This window comes from Thermoascus crustaceus (assembly GCF_041956765.1).
Source record: "Thermoascus crustaceus strain CBS 181.67 unplaced genomic scaffold VTN00scaffold_1, whole genome shotgun sequence".
Classification (NCBI taxonomy): domain Eukaryota; kingdom Fungi; phylum Ascomycota; class Eurotiomycetes; order Eurotiales; family Thermoascaceae; genus Thermoascus; species Thermoascus crustaceus.
The window spans coordinates 1,987,747-2,009,402 of NW_027192527.1; the positions used below are offsets into that span (position 1 = coordinate 1,987,747).

Genomic DNA, 21,656 nt, shown 5'->3' on the forward strand with positions numbered 1-21,656 from the left:
TACTTTGAGAGAAAGATGAACGTGTGTGTCCCCAGGGATTAGCACTGATGATATCCACAGTGTATACTGGTTAAATTGATAAGTGATGTGGAGAATCTTGATATTGCTTCGTAGGCGTTCTGTGGTGTGTAGAAGAAGCTTGAATCGAATAGAGCGGCAAGGGCGGCCTATGACAGACTTTCCATATATGGTCTAGCACACTGTAGATGATGTAAATGAGCCGTCAATGTTCTAGAAAGCAACACCAGTCTACTACGGTACATTTCTAGTACGTAGTATATTAAGGCAGCACGCCACATCTCTTAAAACGTTTTGGGGAGGGCTTAAAGCCTACCTAAGAACTGTCTAAACCTTTCCAAAAACACTCTCTTCTATGCCTAGAGGGCTAGTGCTAGAAAGCCTCCGTTTAGCTGCTTAGGTCTAGAAAGCTAGTTCTAGATTGTTTAGAGTATCGATAGTCTATTGCCAGGTGTCTGCATTCTGCTGCAGTCTGCCTATCTTCACGGGGGTACTACCCCAAGTACAAGAGCACCAGGTCCGGCAGCAAGCAAGCACCACGTCTTAGGCTGTATGGGATGTGAGCGTAGCTTCGACAAATTACAAAGTCGACTGCCAAGAGAGGGAAAGTACTGGTGCAGCCAGACAAACAATACCTTATATGGCTCCTACGTTCGATGAAACAAACTAAAGGCATACAAGATATACTGACCTAAGTCAAGTAACTCAAAAATCCTGTAGTCATTGATCCATCATGTCCTGATTAATCGATTGACTGACCCATGAACTGAGATCCATTCAGGTGAAGGGAGAGCATAGCAGACGAAAAACAACCTAGGCAGAGCAGTAGCAGTATAGAAATGATGATAAGAAAGTCCTCTGATAATCCCCAAAAAACAGTGGCATCACGCCGTCTTCCATATTAGGCATGGAAAAAAAAGAGAAAACAAACAGGAAAAAAAACAGAAACGGTATCAGCATCCCACGATCGAGACCATCTAGGTACATACGTGTCATAACATGTCGAAAGGAACCCCATGGTACTCCGAAGAGAAGGATATATCGCTGTCGTTGTCGCCTTCCTGACCGTTGCTTGTCCGAGACGTATCGGACCCGGGGAGATACCCTGATTCCGTCGTATCTCTGTCCGAGAAATCCTCGAGACGTGCCACGGGGCGACGCAACGTGCGCCGTAGAGTCCTGGAAAAGCCCGGTTTAGGATTAATCCCAACTGAAGAGTTCATCTCCACATCGATCCCGCAATGCGGTGGCCCGGCCGCCGCGGCGGGATGCAGACGTAAGGCCAGAACGGATTTATTCCGTTCCGTGTTTTGCTCAGTCAGCGCGTCGAGAGCGGCTTCGGCGTCCGGATCGAAATCCGGGGTCATCGGAGTCGGATGGATCGCGAATGGGACTGCAGGGAAAGAGCTGTTGTTCGAACGACGCATACGCTCGCGCAGCGTCAGGTTCTGAGTGGTTGGACACGCGATGGCCTTGGGAGAAGAGAAGAGTCAGGCAGTCCTCAAGGCATCCCAAGATAGGATCGGCAACCACAACCCGGATCGTCTAGATGGCGATATATAGCAACTGCCGGATTGGCAGCAAGCAGTGGCAGACTAGTAACTCTGGGCAGCTGGCATAGCGGGCTGTGACATGTAAGTAAGCGATAGATAATAAAGACAGATAATATCTAGATAGCAAGCTTGCACAGAAAGTCTGGGCACCGTGACACAAGGCAGCAGTGCTCTGACTTGGCGAGAAGAGAGATGGGGAATTGAATTACTTACAGGACTGTTGAGCATGCTGTTTCGCTTGTTTCTGCCCTTCTTGATGTGGTTTTTCAAGGCGCTCGAGTCCAGAGGCTTGAGCAACTCAAAGCTGCACAGGAGCTCGGCTGAGACCGACATGATCGCACCCCAGTTGTCAAATTCACCACAGTACTTCAAAAGAAAAAGAAAGACAGTTAGCAGGGAATTCATACCACTGAGAATCTTGGAAAGGGAAATAAAAGAACTTACGTTAGGGGCTGAAAAGACGGTCACCAAGATCCGATCGCTAAAGAACTCGTAGCCGTCCTCCACTACCATGTGTGCCCGGCACACCAGATCAAAATCGTGTCTCTGCAAGAAGTCCATAATCACCTTCTTCCCAAAGCAGTAGCTTACACCCCGCTCGTTAGGCTCCCAGTCTTCCTCCATGTCTGCCGGATCACTCCACAACAGGTCGTTGAGGAGGCCATAGTCAGGAACGTCCGTGGGACGACCGATCCCGCGGATATCGTCCATGTGAGAGAGACTCGGCGAGAGCCCCCCGTGGACGCAGAAGATCTTTCCGGCAACGATGGAAGCGATGGGGAGACAATTAAAGGTATCGATAAACGTCTTCCAAATCTTGATGTTACATCGTCGCTTGCATTCATCATAAAACCCATATACGCGCGTGACATTGGCACACTCATGATTACCTCGCAGGAGGAAAAAGTTCTCCGGGTACTTGAGCTTATAGCACAGCAGGAGCAGGATAGTCTCGAGACTCTGCTTCCCACGGTCGACATAGTCGCCTAGAAAGAGGTAGTTTGCTGCTGGAGGGAACCCGCACATCTCAAACAGCCTTATAAGATCGGTATACTGACCGTGGACATCACCAACGATCTTCACAGGGGCTGAAAGCTCTAGCAATGCGGGCTGAGAAAGCAGCAGCTCCCGAGCAGCACTGCAGATTGCTACTATTTCAGCATTCTTCAGACATACTGTCTTGGTGACCTTGGTGGAATAGCCTGCATCGAGCAGACGCGATATCATATCATCCAGATCGATCGACTTCAATGCGCCCATGCCCATTCCCGGAGAACCGGTCTCCGGAGGCTGGTTCGCAAGGAATTCTAGGATGGGGTTGAGCTGATTCTCATGTTTGATAAGGATGGACTCGCCCGGTGTCTGAGGGGTGGCCGGCGGCACCGACGGAGGTGCATCAGATACCAGATCAACCTCACCGCTCTGCTGCGCGGCACCCACATCCTTATGGCCCCGATTCAGGGAGGTCGACTGGGATGGCGATGGGGGAGGGTCGGGGGCATCCGGTCGAGATTGAGCATCTCCTTCGGAGCCGGGAGACTGCGGCTGGGACGAGTTCGAAGGCGTTCTGCCTGCCCGTGCTCCATTTTCGCGCGTACTACCAATCGACTTCACAGAGGCTGCGTCGGACTTATCGGCGCTGTCGACCTGGGAAAGGCCGGTGATGGACGCCCTGGGACTGTCACTGCCCTTTTCGCCCCGCCCCGGGATCTTAGATCGGATGGAACCTCGAAGGGACCGGATCGACTCCTTGGTATCTGAACGGGAAAAGGATGGATACGACTGCAGAGTGTCTCCGGGCCCCGTGGGGGCCTTCTTGGATTGAGACTGACCCATCGCAGACCGGCCGGCGTGCTACAGATCTCTGACCTGGTTGATCAAACGGCCGACTGCGGCTCGAGACGGGCGGAAGAGAACACGGAGCAGGCTTCGTGATGGCACAGGAATCTCCAGACCAAGTATACAGATGGCCACTGTTAGGGAGGCTCGAAGAGAGTGGAAAGGAAACAGAGGACGCTGGCTTCAACGAAGGAACGCGTTGTCGCCACCGTCTTGCTGGCCGTCGTGAGGGACACCTGGCGAAGCTGCGGGGAGGATGAGCTGGAGGATAGAGGCGGAGGAAGAGGGGAAGGGTGGAGGATATCACCGTCGGGATGCACGGGCTCCAGGATCGGGGAGTATCAGGCCTGTGGGAAGATCTGAGACGGCCGGTAGATGATGAGCGATGGCAGACGTTGCAAGCTGACAGATGCTGCAGCCGCTAGTTCGGAGCGGAGGGTAAGCACCAGAACCAGAGTAGGACGGACAGGACCGGGCGAGGGTTTATTGGCAGCGGGCCGGCCAGATAGCACCCAGAACCCGCGGACAATTGGGGGGAAAGGGAGGATCTGTGGACAGAAGGGTTTGATTCGACGTCAGTCTGGCGTGGAGAAAAAGGGATCTGAGGGGTTGTTCAAGGCAGCAGATACAGCTGGTGAGCGGACGCTCCATGCATCCACCCTGTGGGGAAGGGAAGGTTGGGAGGATGCGTCATGATGGACGTTGAGAGTACCCACGAACCTGGAAAGCAGCAGCTACAGAAAGCTTGAAGTCGACGGGGGCGTCCGTCCCGGACGGGCTCTGCGGCGGAGCAAAGGCAGGATGGAGAAGAAGGCAGAAGGACGGGGATACAAGCTGCCAGCACAGCAGGAGACGTCCAGGCACCAGACGAAGACGTCGCGAGCTGCTGTTGTTGTCTTCAGGCTCTCGTCGCCATCTCTGATTCTTCCGGTCTGGATCTTTCGCTAGCAGGTCCCGTGACCGGGAGGCTCCGGGCCCGTCACGGGGTGGGCCAAGCCTCAGCCTCGCTTAGCCCAGATCGTCGACGGCCCGCTGTCCTGCGCTCAGCCACCGCTCTCCCTCCACCCAAGCGTCTAGAGCAGCGTCTCTCCAGACCGTCCGAGCATCACCAGAGCACCCCAGCGCCAGACACATCAAACAGCTGTTGCTTCTTGTTCTGCAGCGCGTCGGACTCCTCTGTGGTGCTTCAGCCCAGTGTCTCAGGCCCCTAGTGGGCTTCTATTATTGACTTTGCCTCGCTGACATCAACACTCAGTCTAGACCCAAGCCCGAGTTTCCACTCAACGTGCGCAAGCCAATCCTCGGCGGGGTTGACCTGCTGAATGTATACCTCGACACAGTCCATACGTGTTGACTCTGAGAGGACGCCTAATAACCGCACTCGTTTCTATAAATATGGTGGTTCCAGCTAGTGGTTCACCAGTGGACAGGAAAAAGTGCTCATCTTGCATATCCAACAGTTGAATTAAGCACACCCGGCTCTTGTCTGGCTACGGTTATTGCCGCAGTTGATAACTAGAATGTAGCTGCTGTTCTCACTACACATCTCGAAATGCACAATACTGGATATAGGAAAGATTGGCCCATCGAGCCATTTGATCCCTGCCAATCATGTTCAGCTCCATCGACGGCTTCACGCACACCACAGCGGTGATCCTCCATCCCGGAAATCCTTCGATGTGTACCAGACACCGACCGTTCCGGTATCACCATAATCAGTCCTGACCGCTCCAAGTTTTGTCTGCCAGTGGAAGCGCATCTCCGTGACATTCACTTCCACTGCGTTGCCATCACAGATAATGGACGTATCATCCGCACTAGCATCTTGGCCCTGCTCCGGAGACCTATCCCGCAGGAAATCTCGGACCAGTTTCTTGTTTTCGCCCAATCGGCGGTCGAGCATGAACCAGCGGCCTGGTAAAAACATCGAGACCACGATCTTAAATGTAGTGCAAAAAAGGTTTCATGGCCGCATATTCTCCGACTTCCCCGCCAGGTCCTATTTGACGATGAACTGATGACCTGCACCATGCCCATCATAGGCTTCCCCGCTTCGAGAGAAGCCCGGCGGCCAGCAACAGCCAACGGAGAATTCTCCAGGTCAGAAAATCCCTGTATCCAATCACCCCTCAGGCCAAACTGAAATTCTCAGGTTCCAACTACTATCAACCCGTGACCACTGCCCCCATTTTGCCCTCACGCGCGCGGATCTCGTCCGGAGTTTCCTCTAGCTCGATGCGCGTGATGTGTTGTCCTGGCACAACGACAAGCCCGATCAACCGGCTGGTCATGTCCACCTTGATCGTATCTTTGGAAGTGTCTTGGCCATCTTTTGTAGCGGCCGCAGCGGCTTCCTTGATGGCTGACGGACTGGGGTAGCGGAACTCGTAGGTGCCGGCCAGGATGATGTTTCGGTCCTGGAAGCCAAGTCAAGTTAGCATACAATTGAAAGTTGTCAACTGATTTCAATAGCCTTGGGCAAAAGAGCAAATAATAAGTGTTCACCGGAAACGAAGGGAACTACCAACCGTATCGGTACACTTGAACGTCCCGACGAACATGCGCGTGTCGGTGGTGTGAACCCGCAGTGTCCGTCCGAGCAGGGACTCGAGGTAGCTGACCGCCTGAGAATTGTCCATTGTAGTTCTTGGCTCCTCTTATTTTCCTTGGTACTTTTGCGCTAAGCCGTTCGTTGAGTAGGCAGTATGTGGTCCGGCGTCGTTTCTCGGTCAAGGTAAGGATCGGAAGTGCACAGGACCAAGCCTCGGACTGAGAAGACCGGAAAGAACAGTTTGGTACTTTCCAGATGCAAAGGAATTCCGTAGAAAAAGTATGAAGAGCCAATTGAGCGTCTGTCGTGGGTGTTCTTTCGTTGCAAAGTGCTGAGGTAACTTGATGTACAGCGTACATATATGAAAGGACCGGCAAGTTCGTCAGGATTATTAACAAATCAGCCCGCGGGCTTAGTGAGCATGGCCCCTAGATTCGACACCTCAGGCTGAGAGCGTGGGGCCCGCGGGCGTCAGGCGGGCATGACCTCCGCGAGGCTCGAGCCCCTAACCAGCCAACCATGATTCACTCTGTCATCCCCAGATCGACCCAAACCCGCAGCCGAACACGGTAACGATGGTAGCGGACCCGTCGATTCTGAATATACGTCAAGGAGAAAGAGACAGGCAGCAAATATGTTCTTGATAGATTTTTTTCAGCCGATTCCATTATTGCACCATGGCGAAGAAACCGGCAAAGAAAACCTTGTAAAGATGTTGCAGATACCTGACAATTTGCATCTTGCTTGATCTGCTGGTCAGATCTGGCAATTGGCTGCGGGGGAAACTGGGACCCTATATCGAAATCGACGAAGATGGAAGAAATGGTTAACCCATATGTTTTACCGCTTATACGAACCATGCAGGAATCCAGATTGCACTGAAACACAAGTTGATATTATATTGGTAACGTCAATAGCCATACTCATAATTTATCTAACACATATGGCACATGATAAGTTGCGAACCAGGGCCAGGAAACGGATACACGAAGTTTAAACCAACATACCCTTCACAATAAGCACCGCACCAAAAGGTCTCCCGGGAACACCAGGTCCAAATATCCAAAATAACCAATGGGTATAAACAGTCCATACAAGGAGCAGCCCCCTGCTCTGCGGAGGCGGAGCATCTGCCAGTAGCAGTAGCTGGCAAGAGGAAAATCTGGGAACGCAGTCCCCCATCTCTGTCAACATATCCAAGACCGTCCACGGGGTATGCCGCCCGAAAAATGTACAAGTTCAAGTCAAAAGAATCGGGGGTGAAGATGTCACATCCATCTGATGCCTCCGACCCATCTCTTATCAGCGCACTCTGATCCATCCTGTCTGCACTCCATTTCCAAGTACGTCTCAAGGTCCATTATCTGCGAACTCGGACTGCCCGAACCGCTTTTAACTGAGCTGGTAGCCGATCCGGTGTCAGCTGCATCCCGCATGGTGTGGACATCGGCAATGCTGTCGGTTTGCTGCGGGATGGAGCTTGCGTTTGTCGAGGAAGACACGGTCCGGGCAGGTTGGAAGAACTTATGCAACGTCTGCTGGCGAGGGTCGAACGGCTCAGGCTCGGAGGGTTCCAGACTCATGGACATGTCCTCGTCCATCGGAAGGGAAGTGACCTGTTGCTGTTTCTTCTGCGCGGAGAAGAGCCAGCGGAGCGTGTTTTCTGCTTCCGTCAGATGACGTTCGGACTGAAGATCCTGCTAGGACATGCGACAGCAGGGCCAATACTCACCATAAACAGTCTGGTCGTCAGGGCGGTCATTCCTGAACCGTTTCCGTGTCCGGCTGTTAAGGTGCCTTGGAGGTTCATCAAGCGTGACAACTGCCCCCGGGAAAGAGGGAGTCGCATTGGAGGATGAAGTCATCGTGAAGGAAGCCTTGCGTTTGAGAGCCATGGAACTAGATGAGAAGGGAAACGTTGATTACGGGGATGGGACGGGAAAAAGATGCAATTAAGTAGATAGCGATTGGTGAGGCTCAAGCCATCTAAAAGTCGAACACGATCTTTGTGGAGGTTGGAGATGAGGAATGGCGCGTGAGGAGTTGACGCGAGAGAGTAAGGAGAATCCAGGGGAGAAACAGAGCGCAGAGCAAGCAAGGCTGGTATTGTCCTTACCGAAAAATTGGCGGTGGTTGGGAGACGCCGCGAGGACAAAGGACGCGTTCGTGACCGTATGAGAACGTGTTTTTGATACGCGGAGGAGCGCGCTAGCCCAATTTGGATTGAGTGGTTTTGGCAACTTGAATCCAATTGCCCAGGATAGGGATTCCTGGACGGGGCAAGGAATTCATAGCCGGATTCCAGAAGAATTCTCGATCTAGATTACACGCTTGAAATGCCATGTGCCATGGCCGCAGTGGTCTGTTCCTGCCAGCGCCGTCTCCATGGAGTTGTTGTCTCCACCCACTTCGGGAGCACCGCGCGACGAGGACACGCGACCATGAGGAAATCAAGCAACTACGCACCAGCACCAATTTCGAGCACCAACATAGGCTGCGCTTCTTATGATTATTGTTCACGCATCGTTATCAGAGCGCGAGTGTGTGAAGTTCTGATGCTTGTAGTCTGATGAAATAGTAACCAAGTTTCTGGATCGAGATGCAACAAGCGCACGCGACGTGCGGGGAGGCCTACCACAAAGGTACCTAATCTATAAATTAATTACACGCAGATTAGCCTGCAGCTGCTAAGGATGGGACCAAATGACCGTGTAATGACTAAAGAACCTCCTTTCTGCCCTCGACTCCAGGCGGCATCGGCATGCCGTCTGCGCTGTTGGCCATAGCTTTCGGCATGCCGCGGGGCATCCAGGCACTCCACCATGACGACGTCCCCTCCCCCGCTCCCGCTATCAAGCCAAACTCTCCGCCACCACATCCGCCGCATCCAAGTATCCCTCATAGAAACCTTTTCGATTCACAAACTACCCTTGAAACAGACAAAATAAAATGGCATCCAGGGAGCCTACTCACGCAGGATCGTGGTATTCTGGCAATGGCCAGACTCTCACTCGCCAGCTTGATCAATGGCTCGCCCAGGTCCCCGATGAGATAGAGGGGCTGGGGAAGCTGCCACTTCCCGGTGCCAGAGTAATTATCGCTCCGTAAGTTATTGTACTGGTCATTGTTGTGGGACTGTGTACTGACCTCACAGCCATGCTGGATACGCATACTCCGGACCATGCGCTGCCTACGCCTACAAGGCCCTGGATCTGTCCAAAGCGTATGTTATAATCAACCCCATAGCCATGATTACTTTCTCCTAAAATCAGCACAGAAAACGCATATTCCTCCTTGGGCCATCCCATCACCACCCTCTCTCGACCCTCGCGCTGTCCCAGCTCACGTCGTACCGTACCCCGCTTTCAGACGATCCCCTCCCGCTCGATACGGAGCTTATCGCCAAGCTTCTCTCCACCAAAGCCGTGAAACCAAATGGGTCAACCATCAGCTTCACAACGATGTCCCGCGGTGTCGATGAGGCGGAACACAGTCTTGAGCTTCATCTGCCCTATATCCACCGTCTCTTGCAACTTCAGCATCCCGACAAACCAACTTCCCAGTACCCGCCTCTGGTACCGATCATGGTCGGGAGCACCTCAGCTTCAACCGAGCGGGCCTTCGGTTCCCTCCTCGCTCCCTATCTTGAAAACCCATCCAATGCATTCATTGTCAGTTCCGATTTCTGCCACTGGGGTCTCCGCTTCCAATACACATACTACGTTCCACAGGCCCCGACTCCAGGACCAACCCTTCCTCTATCGCACGACTCACTGCCCCAGCCCTCAGCAACCTTGGAATCAGTAAACGAGACCATCGAGTCCGTTTCGGCCGGTCACGCTCTCCGCCATCGCGACCGCATCGGTCGCAACGAACCTGCCATCCACGAGAGCATTTCTGCTTTCGACCTGGCAACCATGGCGGCCATTACCACAGGTAAGACGGAGAAGTTCCTCGACACGATATATCGGACCGGAAACACGGTGTGCGGACGTCATCCGATTGGTGTGGTGATGGCAGCTCTGGAGGAGGTCGCAGCCAAAGACGATGGCACGAAGGGCAAGTTCCACTTCATCAGGTACGAGCGGAGCTCGGATGCGATTTCGGTATCGGACAGCTCTGTCAGCTACGTTTCTGCATTTGCAGTGTTGTAGGAATCATGATTTAGGCCGGATATCCCTTCCTATCTATCTACGAAGACCCCATGCGCAATGATCACTCCCCACTTCCGCTGCACATTGGGCGTATGAACAACGCTAGATAGAGAAGCCCAATTATTTACTAATAGAGCAGAATTTGTCGAAGCATGTTGTTTGTTGTTCTCGAAATACAATTTGTTGGTCCTCTGATGGATTCTAAACAGTGATCTCTGTGAAAGTCCTACTCAAATAAGAACAGTTCCTAGACATAAACTATCAAAGAGAGCCAATAAGAACAGCCTGGTCAGAAATTTTTGAATGGCATTTTTTTTCTCTTTGGTCTTTTCATTTAGAGTAATAGACACATTGCAATCTATATACCATAATCAACAACCGCATACCGAGCATACACTGACAACTCCTCCTGCGTATCAACTTTACCCACCTTAATTTGACATCCAGTGTTGCATCTCCCCACCACAGTGCACTCCCGAATCAAGAATATTAGCGTAGGAGGAAATAACGCCGTGGACACCCACCTCCTCACTCTCCTAATCAACCACAAATAATGCCCACGCCTCATCTCAAAGACCTGTAGAGCAACCTCACGATCATTCCTCATTGCGAGGTCTATAAATTCCTTGGATCTTCGGATTTTGGTTGTCTCCTCTGGAAATTCGATTAACGCTTTGCGGAGTTTAGAATTACGATGATCCAATCTTTCAGATAATTCTCCTTGGACTTGGCCTGGACTGCCGAGCGTAGGTTATACCGTCCTTCCGCGGTGCCCCTGTCGAATTCAGCTGAATCTTGTGGAGATGCCTTCGACAATATGTAGGAGCACAGTATCAAAAAATTGGATGAGCTGTGTTTTGGTTCTCAGAAAGGAATGCACTTATCGCTCTGGCCTTCTCTTCCACGGAAGACATGGACGCCCCGTTTTTGATACGGAGAAAAGGAAGCGAATTGAAGGAGGATGTTTCGAAGGAAAATTCTGAAGGGAAATTCTTGTTTGTGGCCTTCTCGTATCTCAGGGGGCCTCCTGAAGCTTTATTATATCAAAGCAAGCAACATTGGTATTAGTATTATGTCTGGCTCTCTGTGGACTCGGAGGAGGAAGATAAGAGAAGGAGGAGCAAGAGCAGGAGAATAAATAAAATAAGGACCAGCAGGAAACGCGTTCCTAGTTCTGCTGTGAGTCTGAGGGTCATCTTGGTGTACTGGTGACGGCAAATGCGCCTGAAAATGCCCACAGGTATTATGGGAATTCTCTTCTCGATCTACTCAAGTATTACAGACATTCATTACACTAGCAGAGGAAACTGATGGATCTAAATCAGGGTACTTGAACGAAAAAAATTTTTATTCTAGATATGCGGGAATGAATATAAGCAAAAAAGTCTCCTACGTACCTATTGGACTCTCGTTTTCTTGTCTTTATCTGGGACCGCGTCCCACTCGCGGCCATGGCAGGCCTCAAGTTAGCCACGATGACTTCCTTATGATAGGCAACAGGAGGAGAAGAGGGTATAAGAGACCAGCGTCCTATTCTGTTGTGCTGTATAAACAAAAGTGGCTCAAAGGGCCGCGATGACAGACGTGTTAGAGTCAATGGATAAAGCAGTAGGTATTACTGGTAGCGGAGACGAGGATGAACAGAAGCTGTTTCTTTACAGCAATATAGGTATCTAGAAAGGCACTATATTGATATAAGGAAACGGTTAGATTCAGCTGCCAGTCCCAGGCAACTAGTCACATTCATCACCTTCTTCCTCACTGTCATCAGGTATTTCCGAACTATAGAACCCTCGATCCCGAATACAGCATCCACATTCAGTCGCGCAATGCATGTATTTGTGCAGGTTCCGCTCCGTATTCCGCGACCGAGAACAACAGCCGCAGTTCCCAGCACAGCAGCCTCCCCTTGCCGCGCAACGGATGCGCTCTACGACATCTTTACGCTCCCGCCGCCATATTTCGTAGTCTCTTATAACCGGGCCGTGAGGCTTTTCGAGCTGATGCCATTACCGCGCAAAGCCAGTAGAGCCTATCGACCTGTTTCAACTCCTGTTCCCATCTCTTGATCTTTGCAGGGGGCTCTGCTCTGGTTTTCAAGACCTGAGCTTTTGCCCTCCAGGCTGCGATCTCTTCTTTGAGATAGATTTCTCTCTGTACAAGTGCCTCGAGCTACAACTCATCTTGACGGTCAACTTTAACTCACTCCAGCTGCTCACTGAGAGATGCGCTGGACGTAAACATCTTCTTGAAGCTACGGAGACTTTTAGACCATTTTGGATATCCAGGAGACTCAAGATATTGCTCAATCCACTCCATATTGAGAGAGTTGTGCAAGCGAACTAAAGGTATTGCCGCAAGACTTGTTAGTATCAGGTTCGAGAGGCAGGAAACGGAGGCAGACCTTGGAGAGAGAGATAATGTGTCCTCGGGGATTAGGATGGCAGGGTGGTGATAGACTTTTTCGATCATGATCTGATAATAACGATGAATCAATGAATCAGGTAGCTGTTGACTGATAACGCATGCAACATAGAAGCTCTGGAGGATATTTTGGTATACAGCTGAAGTCAATTTGCAAGTTTTTTGTAGTGTAAAGGGGGATTTAGTTCAGCAGACCAGCAATCACAACAAGTTAAATGGTCTATAATACAATAAGCACTTGACCTATTATGATCATAAAAGCAGAAAGGAACTCGGAATTCCCTAGTATGGCAATCAATACAGCCTAAGACACTGCAAATGATGTAAATGAGTTGTCAGCATGTTCTATCCGGACCAAAAGAGCCAGAAAACATGGTTACGTTTCCTTGGTACCACTTGGTACCACACAGAAAACAGAACCAGACCCTTTTTGGATAATTCAGAGATGGATCAGTAGACACCGCCTCAAAAGTACAGCAGTGCTTAAAAACCATGCAGGGGATCGCTTTGTCGTATTCCGCGGGAGGCCATTTGCATCTTGTCAGCATTGTAAGTGTCACCTTTTGTATGGACCTTATTGGACATACAAATATCTCATCCATATAATGAAGACCCATCCCACAAAAATCAGAGCAAGTGTAAACCAGGCCAAGAGGCCCTCAAGTTCGACTCCATACATTTTGGGGCGAATTAAACTGACAAAGTAGCTAAGAGTGTGGCTGGGAGAACAACAGATGTAGCAAGACAAATAGTATCCAAAGCAGATCCAAAATATAGATAGAAACTATTGCTATTCTTGCTGCTGCTTCTGCTGTTGCTGTCAATGCAGAACTTGAAGTAGATGCTGATATATAAGCAGGGGCGAGAACACAAGAACAATCAGCTCGCTAGATGACGCTCCTATGTTCGCTAAATACATGCTGTACATAAAATCAAAAAGCGACAGGATGTCCTTGAAATGCTCTTGGGAAAAAAAAGTGCCACTTAATCCCCACACGACAAATCACGGGGAGCATCAGTATTCACCGCGGCTGAGGAAATAGCGCCCAAGGTATTGGTGGGACAAGGTACAGATAGACCTTGAGACAGTGCTGCCAAACCAGCTGGCTGAAGCCGGTCAATTGTGGGTTCTGCCGGGAGCATCCCAACATAGGCGTTGAAGTTATAGATCCCGCATATACAGGTGTCAACAATATCCTTCAGACTGGTACCGCTTAGGATCGTATGCCCGTCACGTGTGACTGAGAATATCTGCTTTCCAACGCCCATGGGAATCGAGAATGCATTGGCACCCGCCTGAGCAGCAAATGACTGCTCATTGGCTCCGGACTGCACTTCAATTGTGGCTGGCGAGGTGAGCAGCGAGACGACAAAGACCTTATCTTCCATTGTCTCGTATCCATTAGGACGGCCGCGGAAGAAGTTTCCACTTGAGTTGTCGGCGTTTCCCTTCATGGTCGTATCCGTCGAGTCACAGTTGACGTCTTTCGGCGTGGGACGATACCAGTATATCAATTGATCTTCGTTGATATAGCTGTTGACCGAGGTACTGGCAGCCTTGTATGCAGCAATAAAGGGTCTTGACATTTCAAGCCATCCATTATGCGGCCTAGGATAGTTTAGACTCGATACCACTATCTGGATGGGGTTAAACTTACATGTCCATAACCCATTTCGAACCTCCATCGTCAGTGTGCGGCGAGGACAATGGAGCAATGTAATGAGACTCGCCATAGTCATTCCATGTCACAATCTCAACAAACCGGGGGCCAAGTTCCAAGATCTCCTGCCATCGGTTGAACCAGAGAAGATCGGAAGGGAATACCCAGTTCTTGCTATACGACACTTCGCCACCGAAGTGGGTGAAGAACCATCCGGACGCAGCTAAATAGTGAATAATCCAATATCAGCATTTATCATCTAAAAGGAATTGAGGCGTGCCTCCGCGCCACAAGACCTATAGTCGAAAAGGAACTGAAGAGAACCCGTACAAGCTGTCGGAACATAAGAGACTTACGGGCAATATATGGTTTTCCTGCCAGCGCGGCAACGTATGCTTGATCTCCCTGAGCCACAGTCACATTATGTCCTGGAGTCGGGGCTTTGTTGTTTCCATTGTTATCCCAAGCCATCCAGTTCAACGCGCCGTCAATAGCGTTGAAGTCTCCGGAGCCTGGATGGAAGTTAGGGGCAAAGAAGATGTCCGTTCCGGCTGCAGACCGAATGAGATTGACAGCAACGCCGTCACCTGCAAATGAGGAAACAACCGCTTTATTATTAATCCTGAGCTGTGCGGGCCTGTTAGCATATTGTTGCACCTTCGCTCCGATCGCGCTGCCTTGCCCAATATTATACCAGTTAAAGTCGAAGGATATGAACACTTTCATGCCGTTATTTGCCGCCGATTCGTATGCAAGGTCTAGCTCTCTATCGGTATAAGAATCCACACCGATATTTAATGCAAAGGCATCGATACCCAGTGACTTCGCGCGTTGCATATCGGCATCGTAATCGGCGGCACTCTGACGATTGCTTACAATACCAATCTAGAACAACAATATTACATAATGTCTATTCAATGAAGTAAAGGAGTATTACCATGAAGTGACAGAACACCAGTCTATTACCTGGATCTGCTGCATCAGTGTTCTCGATCACTGGGAGGGCGCCAACAGGTGAGGCGATCAACACTCCGAGAACAAGAGTGAGGAGAGGTTGGATATATTTCTTCATGTTTGCGATGGAGGTGCAAAGGGATGCTTAAGAACGAAATGTTGAGAAGTATGAGAAGGTCAGTTGAGAGAACTGCGAGAGGTGAGAGAGTAAAGGTAGGGTATCAGAGGTGTGATATTAATGGTAGATGTATATATGGTTCAACCCGTCTGTTCACTGCATTGCTCCTTCCATCAGGAAGGAACAGACTAGTGTTGTCAAGTCACTGGCAGAGAGCGTTGCATTTAAGTACTGGATCTCTTTGAGGATGGAGAGAGCCACCAAAAATACCTCTTTTTGGTTTGGAAGACAACACCAAGGAGGACTGGACTTATATAGGAAGGGAAGTTGATTGTGGAATTATCAGAGACTGGGGCTTTCCCTTTCTTTATTACAGGACACCATACATTTCACAAGCTTTGTATTCTTCCAGACACCTCTCTGTGTGGCTAATCTGCCTGGCAAGCTACACATCCCCTCTGCCTAATTCCTTCCAGTCCGAGCATCCGTTTCACCAGTTAGGACTGGAGTCATAAACGACAGGGGCGGCCTCCAATATCTAATAGACCGCCATTGAATTATGAGTTGGTCCAGACAGACTGAGCTGCTATAGTGCGGCTAGGACTGCCACTATTCATAGTTTAGCTGACAGGAAACTCCGATGTCACCCCCTTCTTCCAGTAAATGTGTATTACAGATGAGTCCTTCGGAGTTCGCGACTGACCATGTCTCTTGACCTCGACTTGAGTGCTGTTGTGCCATTGAGGTAATTAGGAACTTTTTTTCAGTTGAAACTGCGTTACTCATACATCCATTCCTCCAAATGAGCATAGCTTTAATAAAAATAAGCCGAGAACCTGCCTGGCTTCCTGAGTATTGAATGTTTCTCTCAGTTAGTTGCCCTGGGTTTTTTGTGTTGTCGAGGCATTCTATAAGCTATCAGAAATCGCAGTTAATAGGATAGAATTATCAGGCACTTATTCTACAGTCCATAATATCTGAATTTCCTGGGAGGGTGTTGTTTCTTTGTTCGATTAAGGGTTAAATTCGTGGCTTCCAGTCATGTAGAAAGGAATACGGCAATCCCCCCTCCCATCAATATACCATTGCGAGATGCTTAGCCTATAATCCATCCTTCTATTCTGATCAATGAATAAATGATTGGTCCCTATGAATCCTGTACTACTAAATTCCGTCATTTCAAACACCAGTGTTGTCTGAAATCTGCAACACTGCCATGGTGCCTCTTACTAGTAGTCACAGAGTACCCTGTTTTTGGCAGGTAAGATGTAATTGGCATTAACTGTGGCTAGTGACCTGGGCATATGCTTGCATCACGCGCTATTGGATGAGATGTACCTATGTAACCCCAAAAGCCAGACGATCCGTTTGGGGACAATTATTCTTACCCCACAAAACTCTAGAGGAACCCCAGATTGTTGAGAATAAGGTTTTTTTATAGCCTATAAGCGGGTCAAGCGCAACCTTTTGCTTTTAGAGAATTACTGCTTCAAGGATTATGGTCGCGCAAGTAGTTAGTGAAGTTTAGAAGACTAGGACTAATGGAATAATGGAAGTAGGTCACAAGGGTGACTTAGCAGGTGAGATAACACGTACAACTCGCAGAGGTTGCAAAGGTAAAATAACCGAGCAGATAAATCTCTGTTTGATCGTCATATAATCGCATGATTTCTGTACATTATCTTGCTCCCTTTTCTCGATTACAGTATTTTGACAGCATAACATCATAAGATTGAGCTCTTCTTAGAGGTAACAGAACAAGTAAATGTACATACCTACATGATTAAGGTCCAAGGAGATGCTACTCTGGTAGGTATATTCTTCAGTTCCATATGGAGAGCTGCAATGCCACATGGACATCTCTTGATGCGGGGTTGTTGAACTAAAGCCACCATAGATGTCATGCGCAATTGCAGGATCCCAAGACTTCGATAGACTGCGCAGTTGGAACCCCTCCACGTTGCATCTGTGTAACAGTGGGCAAGTTCGATGTCTGTACTATGCCTAGGTGCCATGTGGTAGCCTTAGTTAGGAGCTAGGCTAGTCCTGAGGTCGTTCAGGAACTGTACTATATTCGATACGGTCTGTCCTTGAGGCTTTTTCCTCCAGCACAGCTAAATATTCCCTGGATATAGTTTTTGATTACCAGTGTCGAGCTTCTAGGCTCTGGCATATACTTGTTAACTTTGAGTCAGTCATGACACGTTTTTCAATACTTAAAACTTCACCCGGAATCCATTCCAGCGGAATAACGCGCTCGCAATCCTTTACAATTATATGCACATAATATCATAATAGCCCCAGCATTGCAACCTGCGCGCTAATATAGTCACAGATACATAGCCAATAGAACTGGGGTTAAGTCTCATAGATTCCCTTACCACTAAGCCGACTCTCGGAAGAGACCAAGCGACTCCACCAACGGCCGATCATTAATCGCAAACAGATACGCATCGGTGTTTGACAAGCATGTGTGCTGCACCTCCGACCACGCAGGAACTGCAAACGTGTCACTGGTTGTCCACTTGATCTCCGTCTCGGTTCCATCTGCAGCTTTGATCTTGGTGCTTCCTTCTCCTCTCTCCACGTGGTAGATGAACGAGCAGGTCTCCTTGTGTCCCGGGGTCGTGTACCCAGCAGCGACGCGCTCAGCTTGTGCGCTAATCCGGTCGGAGAGGTGCTTGCGGCCTTTTCCGTTGTAGTGGTACACGGAGTGAGAGCTGTTGCTCTTGTCTGCGTCCAAGGCTGCGCGGACGTCCTTCCAGGGAAAGCGGAGTGGGCTTTCAGGAGTAGGCCTTTTAAATGTTTGCCTTAGTACAAACAAAGTATAAAACAATGGATTGGAAAACCAAGGAATTGTGTTTGAGAGAGGAAATTGTCGTAGAAACTTACGTGCTAGGGTATCGGCTCTCCGTGTAATTCTCAGCAAAGTTGACCGGGACGCTCCTGAAAATCGGGAGATCGAGACCATCGAGCCAGATGATCGGGTCTTTGCCCTCGTTGCCATGGTCATGCCAATTCCATGGCGGTGTGAGGATCACGTCTCCTCGCTCCATGCGGATCTTTTGACCCTCGACAGCTGTGAAGCCATCTTCGCCTTCGATGATGAACCGCAGCGCGAATGCGGTGTGTCGGTGTGCGGGAGCCGTCTCTCCCGGCAGGACCAGTTGGAGACCGCTGTAGATTGTGTCGGTGGTGTGGGGAGCCTCTGTTTAGGTTGTTAATGGGGTTCCATTTTGAGAAATACAAGCACAGAGGTGAGAGGAGTAGACATACGCATATTTGAATTCACCAACATGAGCACCCGTCTCTCTGCTTCCTCGGCTCCCACAATCTTTCCGGCCTCCATCAGGGATGGCCGCAGCTCGCTGTACCTCCATACTGTGGGGACAGCCTTTGGGTTTGGGTAAGGAGGGACCATCTGTGAGAGAACAGTCCAGAGAGGAGCGGCATGTTTTTCATGGACGGACTTGAAAAAGGCATCCCCCGTGGAGGATGGTGCGAGTTGAGTTGCTGTCGCCATTTTTTTTCTTTTCCCCTGTTTGTATCTTTTTGATCGCTTCAATAAATAATTCTTAAGGCAATTAATAACCAAGATACAGTTCTGTGCGTACGTAGTATTCGTTTGTTGAAAAGGGATATATGTAGGAACTTTATTGTTTGACTCCTGTACATTTAAGAGCAGAAAGATCCACTGGAATATGCATTCCGTATACATAGAAGCTACTAAATACCTATTTATTTACCCCACCTCCTTAAGTTCCTACGGGTTCCATCTTCTTTATCGGCCCCGCATAGATGTACGGGGAATGGGTGAGTTCCATGCGCTCGGGATGGCATTCCGGGACTCGGATCACGATCCGACGTGCATCCGAAGCTCTCGGCAACCCGGCACATCCGCACTGGCCTGAGGAGACATGTCGGCTTATCGGTAATTGTTTTATTAATAATGAGGGGTAGATCATATGTCTGGATCATGGCGGCTGTGAAATCATGAGCGGTGGGTTCTTGTCCAAATGGAAGTATGCGTGCATGCATGCATTATGCACCTAAGGCATCAGTTTCGAGTTGCATACGATTCAAGTACCTAATAATATGATAAAATGGCTCCATAAATAGGTCTAACTAGATAACGACCTATTCATTCACATGGTCTTCAAATGCTACAAACATCGGTACAGCAGCAGCTCTTAATAACCAGGCATCCTAGCAAAAGGCTTTGTTCCCTCCGGACTTGTGACATATGACGGTTTGCAAGGCGCAAAGAATTCGGCCGCTGGTCTCAAAGTTTCCAAACTGGTAATAGGAACAAGTCAGATCTGGAGTCGTAGAAGTAATATTTCCATGACTTAGATATCAATACTGTACGTACCCTCCTTCAAGCAGAGCCGTCCGCACGATGAACTTTTCTCCTCCATGATTCATTGGGACTGTCCAGAGCGTACAGCCGCATCGAGTGCAGAATCTCTTGTGTTTCTCCGCTCCACTAACCGTCTGCCTCACGATCCAGTTCCCAATTTGGGCCTCCTTTTCGAGAGTCTCGACTTGGTCTTTGTCGAACTTTGCGCACTAAATAGTGTAATTTTCCGTCAATGAATGAGGAAGGAACGGAAAGGCAGGATAAATTTCATTGTACAGAAGAAAAGGTGTCTGCTTACGATTTGGTACGGAGCACCTGCGTTCTTCTGGCAGTCGGAGCAGTAGCACATGAATACCTTTTCTGGTTGTCCGCGGATGTTGAAGGAGATACCCTCGCAGAGGCAGCTTCCGTGGTATGTAAATCCGTCCATGATATTGATTAAGGAATTTTCTTCTGAAACCGCAGATTTTGATTTTATTGATTTTAAACTTGTGAGGTCGGGGAAGTAATGAACATTATAGTCTCCATTTAAATTTCAACTAACAGTACGTAATCTTATACTTCTATAGGATGCCCGGGAGAGCGGAATAGAAACCGAACTACCCATTCTCTCTCACCTTGTATTTGGAAAACACCGGAATAAATTATACGTAGAAATAGTAACCCATTGTTTGTTAATTCCGCGGCCGCGCTAAGCTTCATTGACAGTCCCGAGCAACCTAGCTGTTTTCTTTAATGTCCACAAGGCTTCTATATACATTTCCGCTAGTACATAAAGTATCAACAGTTATGTATGTATTTATTCGAACGCCATGACGTTCTTTGTGCTCCCCAGCTGCTCAATGACAACCTCAACGACGTCACCATTCTTGAGATACACAGGTGCTGGCTTCATTCCCATTGCCACACCAGAGGGCGTACCGGTCATGATTACAGTCCCCTTTTCGAGGGTTGTTCCTTGGCTAACAAAGCTGACAATGTCCCGGACAGGGAAGAGCAGGTCACTTGTGTTCGAGTCCTGTCGCACTTCGCCGTTCACCAGAGTTTGCAAGCGAAGATTATCTGCAGCTCCAACAAGCTGTTTATAGTTAGCCTCCAAGCCATTTCTTTTTTTATCGTAGGTCGATGTACTCGTACCCTTGGGGAGACAAGTACCGGCCCCAACGCTGCAAACTTGTCGAATCCCTTGCTGAAGCACCACTGCGGAACACCCCCGGCAAAAGCAGGGTCTCGCTGCCACTTTCGGCAAGAGACGTCGTTCGAAGCCACATAACCTGCTACATGATCGAGCGCGTCTTCCTTAGAGATGTTCTTTCCTGTTTTCCCAATTACTATAGACTAACGATCGGTGAGTAGGGGAGCTTCAGCTTTGATACAAATGAGTTGTATATTTGCACATACTAGTTCTCCCTCATAGTCAACAGTGTCTTGAGCCAACTTTGGGATTGGTATATCCTCTTTGAAGCTGGCAATAGAAGTTGGCGGCTTGATGAAGATTGACGGGTAAGGTGGTGGTGTGCGTCCACCCTCCTTAACTATACGTTGTGTTAGTAGAATGTTAGACATGCAGAAAATGCATCGAACGGGCTCTCGACATACTATGCTTCATATAGTTGAGCCCAACACAACGAACGATAGGGACATCAGAAGGTGTGAGGATTCCAAGAAGCTCTTTCACATGTAGACGCTTTGAGCCTGCTGTAAGGGAGAATGGATCATCTCCCAAAAGCTCAGTCGCATACAGTTTCCCGTCAGAGCCAAGTTGGACGAGCTCCGTGACATCACTGATATCTGGCTCCCCAAAGCGAGTTTGCCCTTCGTCGTCGACGAAACGAATTAATCTAGACCAAGCAGACATTGTACGTAGTAAGCTCTTTTGTCTTGGGGATCAAGGAATCAAGGAATTCGACCTATTCAGTACACAGCAATCCAAGAACAGTTGTACTGCACAAGAAGCGAACTGGACATCCTTTTCATTGCGACACCGGCCACCGTCAAGCACTAGGGTTGAGTCTAGAACAGGA

The 21,656-nt window shown here is 49.3% G+C and overlaps 9 protein-coding genes across 9 annotated transcripts; 1 reads left to right on the forward strand and 8 right to left on the reverse strand.

The window, feature by feature from the left end:
• Positions 1-1,613: 1,613 nt before the first annotated feature.
• On the reverse strand, positions 1,614-3,407 carry VTN00DRAFT_706 (uncharacterized protein; the record flags this gene model as incomplete). Its single annotated transcript, XM_069433765.1, has 3 exons — positions 1,614-1,643; positions 1,785-1,937; positions 2,016-3,407. 3 exons carry the CDS (start codon positions 3,405-3,407, stop codon positions 1,614-1,616), a joined length of 1,575 nt encoding a protein of 524 aa, XP_069291413.1.
• Positions 3,408-3,751: 344 nt separating this feature from the next.
• On the reverse strand, positions 3,752-5,313 carry VTN00DRAFT_707 (uncharacterized protein; the record flags this gene model as incomplete). The annotated part of the gene is made up of 3 exons (XM_069433776.1): positions 3,752-3,958; positions 4,131-4,342; positions 5,052-5,313. 3 exons carry the CDS (start codon positions 5,311-5,313, stop codon positions 3,752-3,754), a joined length of 681 nt encoding a protein of 226 aa, XP_069291414.1.
• Positions 5,314-5,575: 262 nt separating this feature from the next.
• On the reverse strand, positions 5,576-6,049 carry VTN00DRAFT_708 (uncharacterized protein; the record flags this gene model as incomplete). Its single annotated transcript, XM_069433787.1, has 2 exons — positions 5,576-5,827; positions 5,939-6,049. 2 exons carry the CDS (start codon positions 6,047-6,049, stop codon positions 5,576-5,578), a joined length of 363 nt encoding a protein of 120 aa, XP_069291415.1.
• A 1,180-nt stretch (positions 6,050-7,229) lies between these two features.
• Positions 7,230-7,856, reverse strand: VTN00DRAFT_709 (uncharacterized protein; the record flags this gene model as incomplete). Its single annotated transcript, XM_069433798.1, has 2 exons — positions 7,230-7,624; positions 7,694-7,856. 2 exons carry the CDS (start codon positions 7,854-7,856, stop codon positions 7,230-7,232), a joined length of 558 nt encoding a protein of 185 aa, XP_069291416.1.
• Positions 7,857-8,910: 1,054 nt separating this feature from the next.
• VTN00DRAFT_710 (uncharacterized protein) lies at positions 8,911-10,115 on the forward strand (the record flags this gene model as incomplete). Its single annotated transcript, XM_069433810.1, has 3 exons — positions 8,911-9,065; positions 9,116-9,184; positions 9,239-10,115. 3 exons carry the CDS (start codon positions 8,911-8,913, stop codon positions 10,113-10,115), a joined length of 1,101 nt encoding a protein of 366 aa, XP_069291417.1.
• Positions 10,116-13,523: 3,408 nt separating this feature from the next.
• On the reverse strand, positions 13,524-15,272 carry VTN00DRAFT_711 (uncharacterized protein; the record flags this gene model as incomplete). The annotated part of the gene is made up of 4 exons (XM_069433821.1): positions 13,524-14,148; positions 14,198-14,423; positions 14,557-15,085; positions 15,138-15,272. 4 exons carry the CDS (start codon positions 15,270-15,272, stop codon positions 13,524-13,526), a joined length of 1,515 nt encoding a protein of 504 aa, XP_069291418.1.
• A 2,383-nt stretch (positions 15,273-17,655) lies between these two features.
• On the reverse strand, positions 17,656-18,795 carry VTN00DRAFT_712 (uncharacterized protein; the record flags this gene model as incomplete). Its single annotated transcript, XM_069433832.1, has 3 exons — positions 17,656-18,067; positions 18,165-18,480; positions 18,549-18,795. 3 exons carry the CDS (start codon positions 18,793-18,795, stop codon positions 17,656-17,658), a joined length of 975 nt encoding a protein of 324 aa, XP_069291419.1.
• Positions 18,796-19,462: 667 nt separating this feature from the next.
• On the reverse strand, positions 19,463-20,062 carry VTN00DRAFT_713 (uncharacterized protein; the record flags this gene model as incomplete). Its single annotated transcript, XM_069433843.1, has 3 exons — positions 19,463-19,568; positions 19,645-19,841; positions 19,931-20,062. The coding sequence occupies 3 exons, from the start codon at positions 20,060-20,062 to the stop codon at positions 19,463-19,465; spliced, it is 435 nt and encodes a 144-aa protein (XP_069291420.1).
• Positions 20,063-20,431: 369 nt separating this feature from the next.
• On the reverse strand, positions 20,432-21,490 carry VTN00DRAFT_714 (uncharacterized protein; the record flags this gene model as incomplete). The annotated part of the gene is made up of 4 exons (XM_069433854.1): positions 20,432-20,710; positions 20,770-20,970; positions 21,034-21,167; positions 21,232-21,490. 4 exons carry the CDS (start codon positions 21,488-21,490, stop codon positions 20,432-20,434), a joined length of 873 nt encoding a protein of 290 aa, XP_069291421.1.
• Positions 21,491-21,656: the final 166 nt, after the last annotated feature.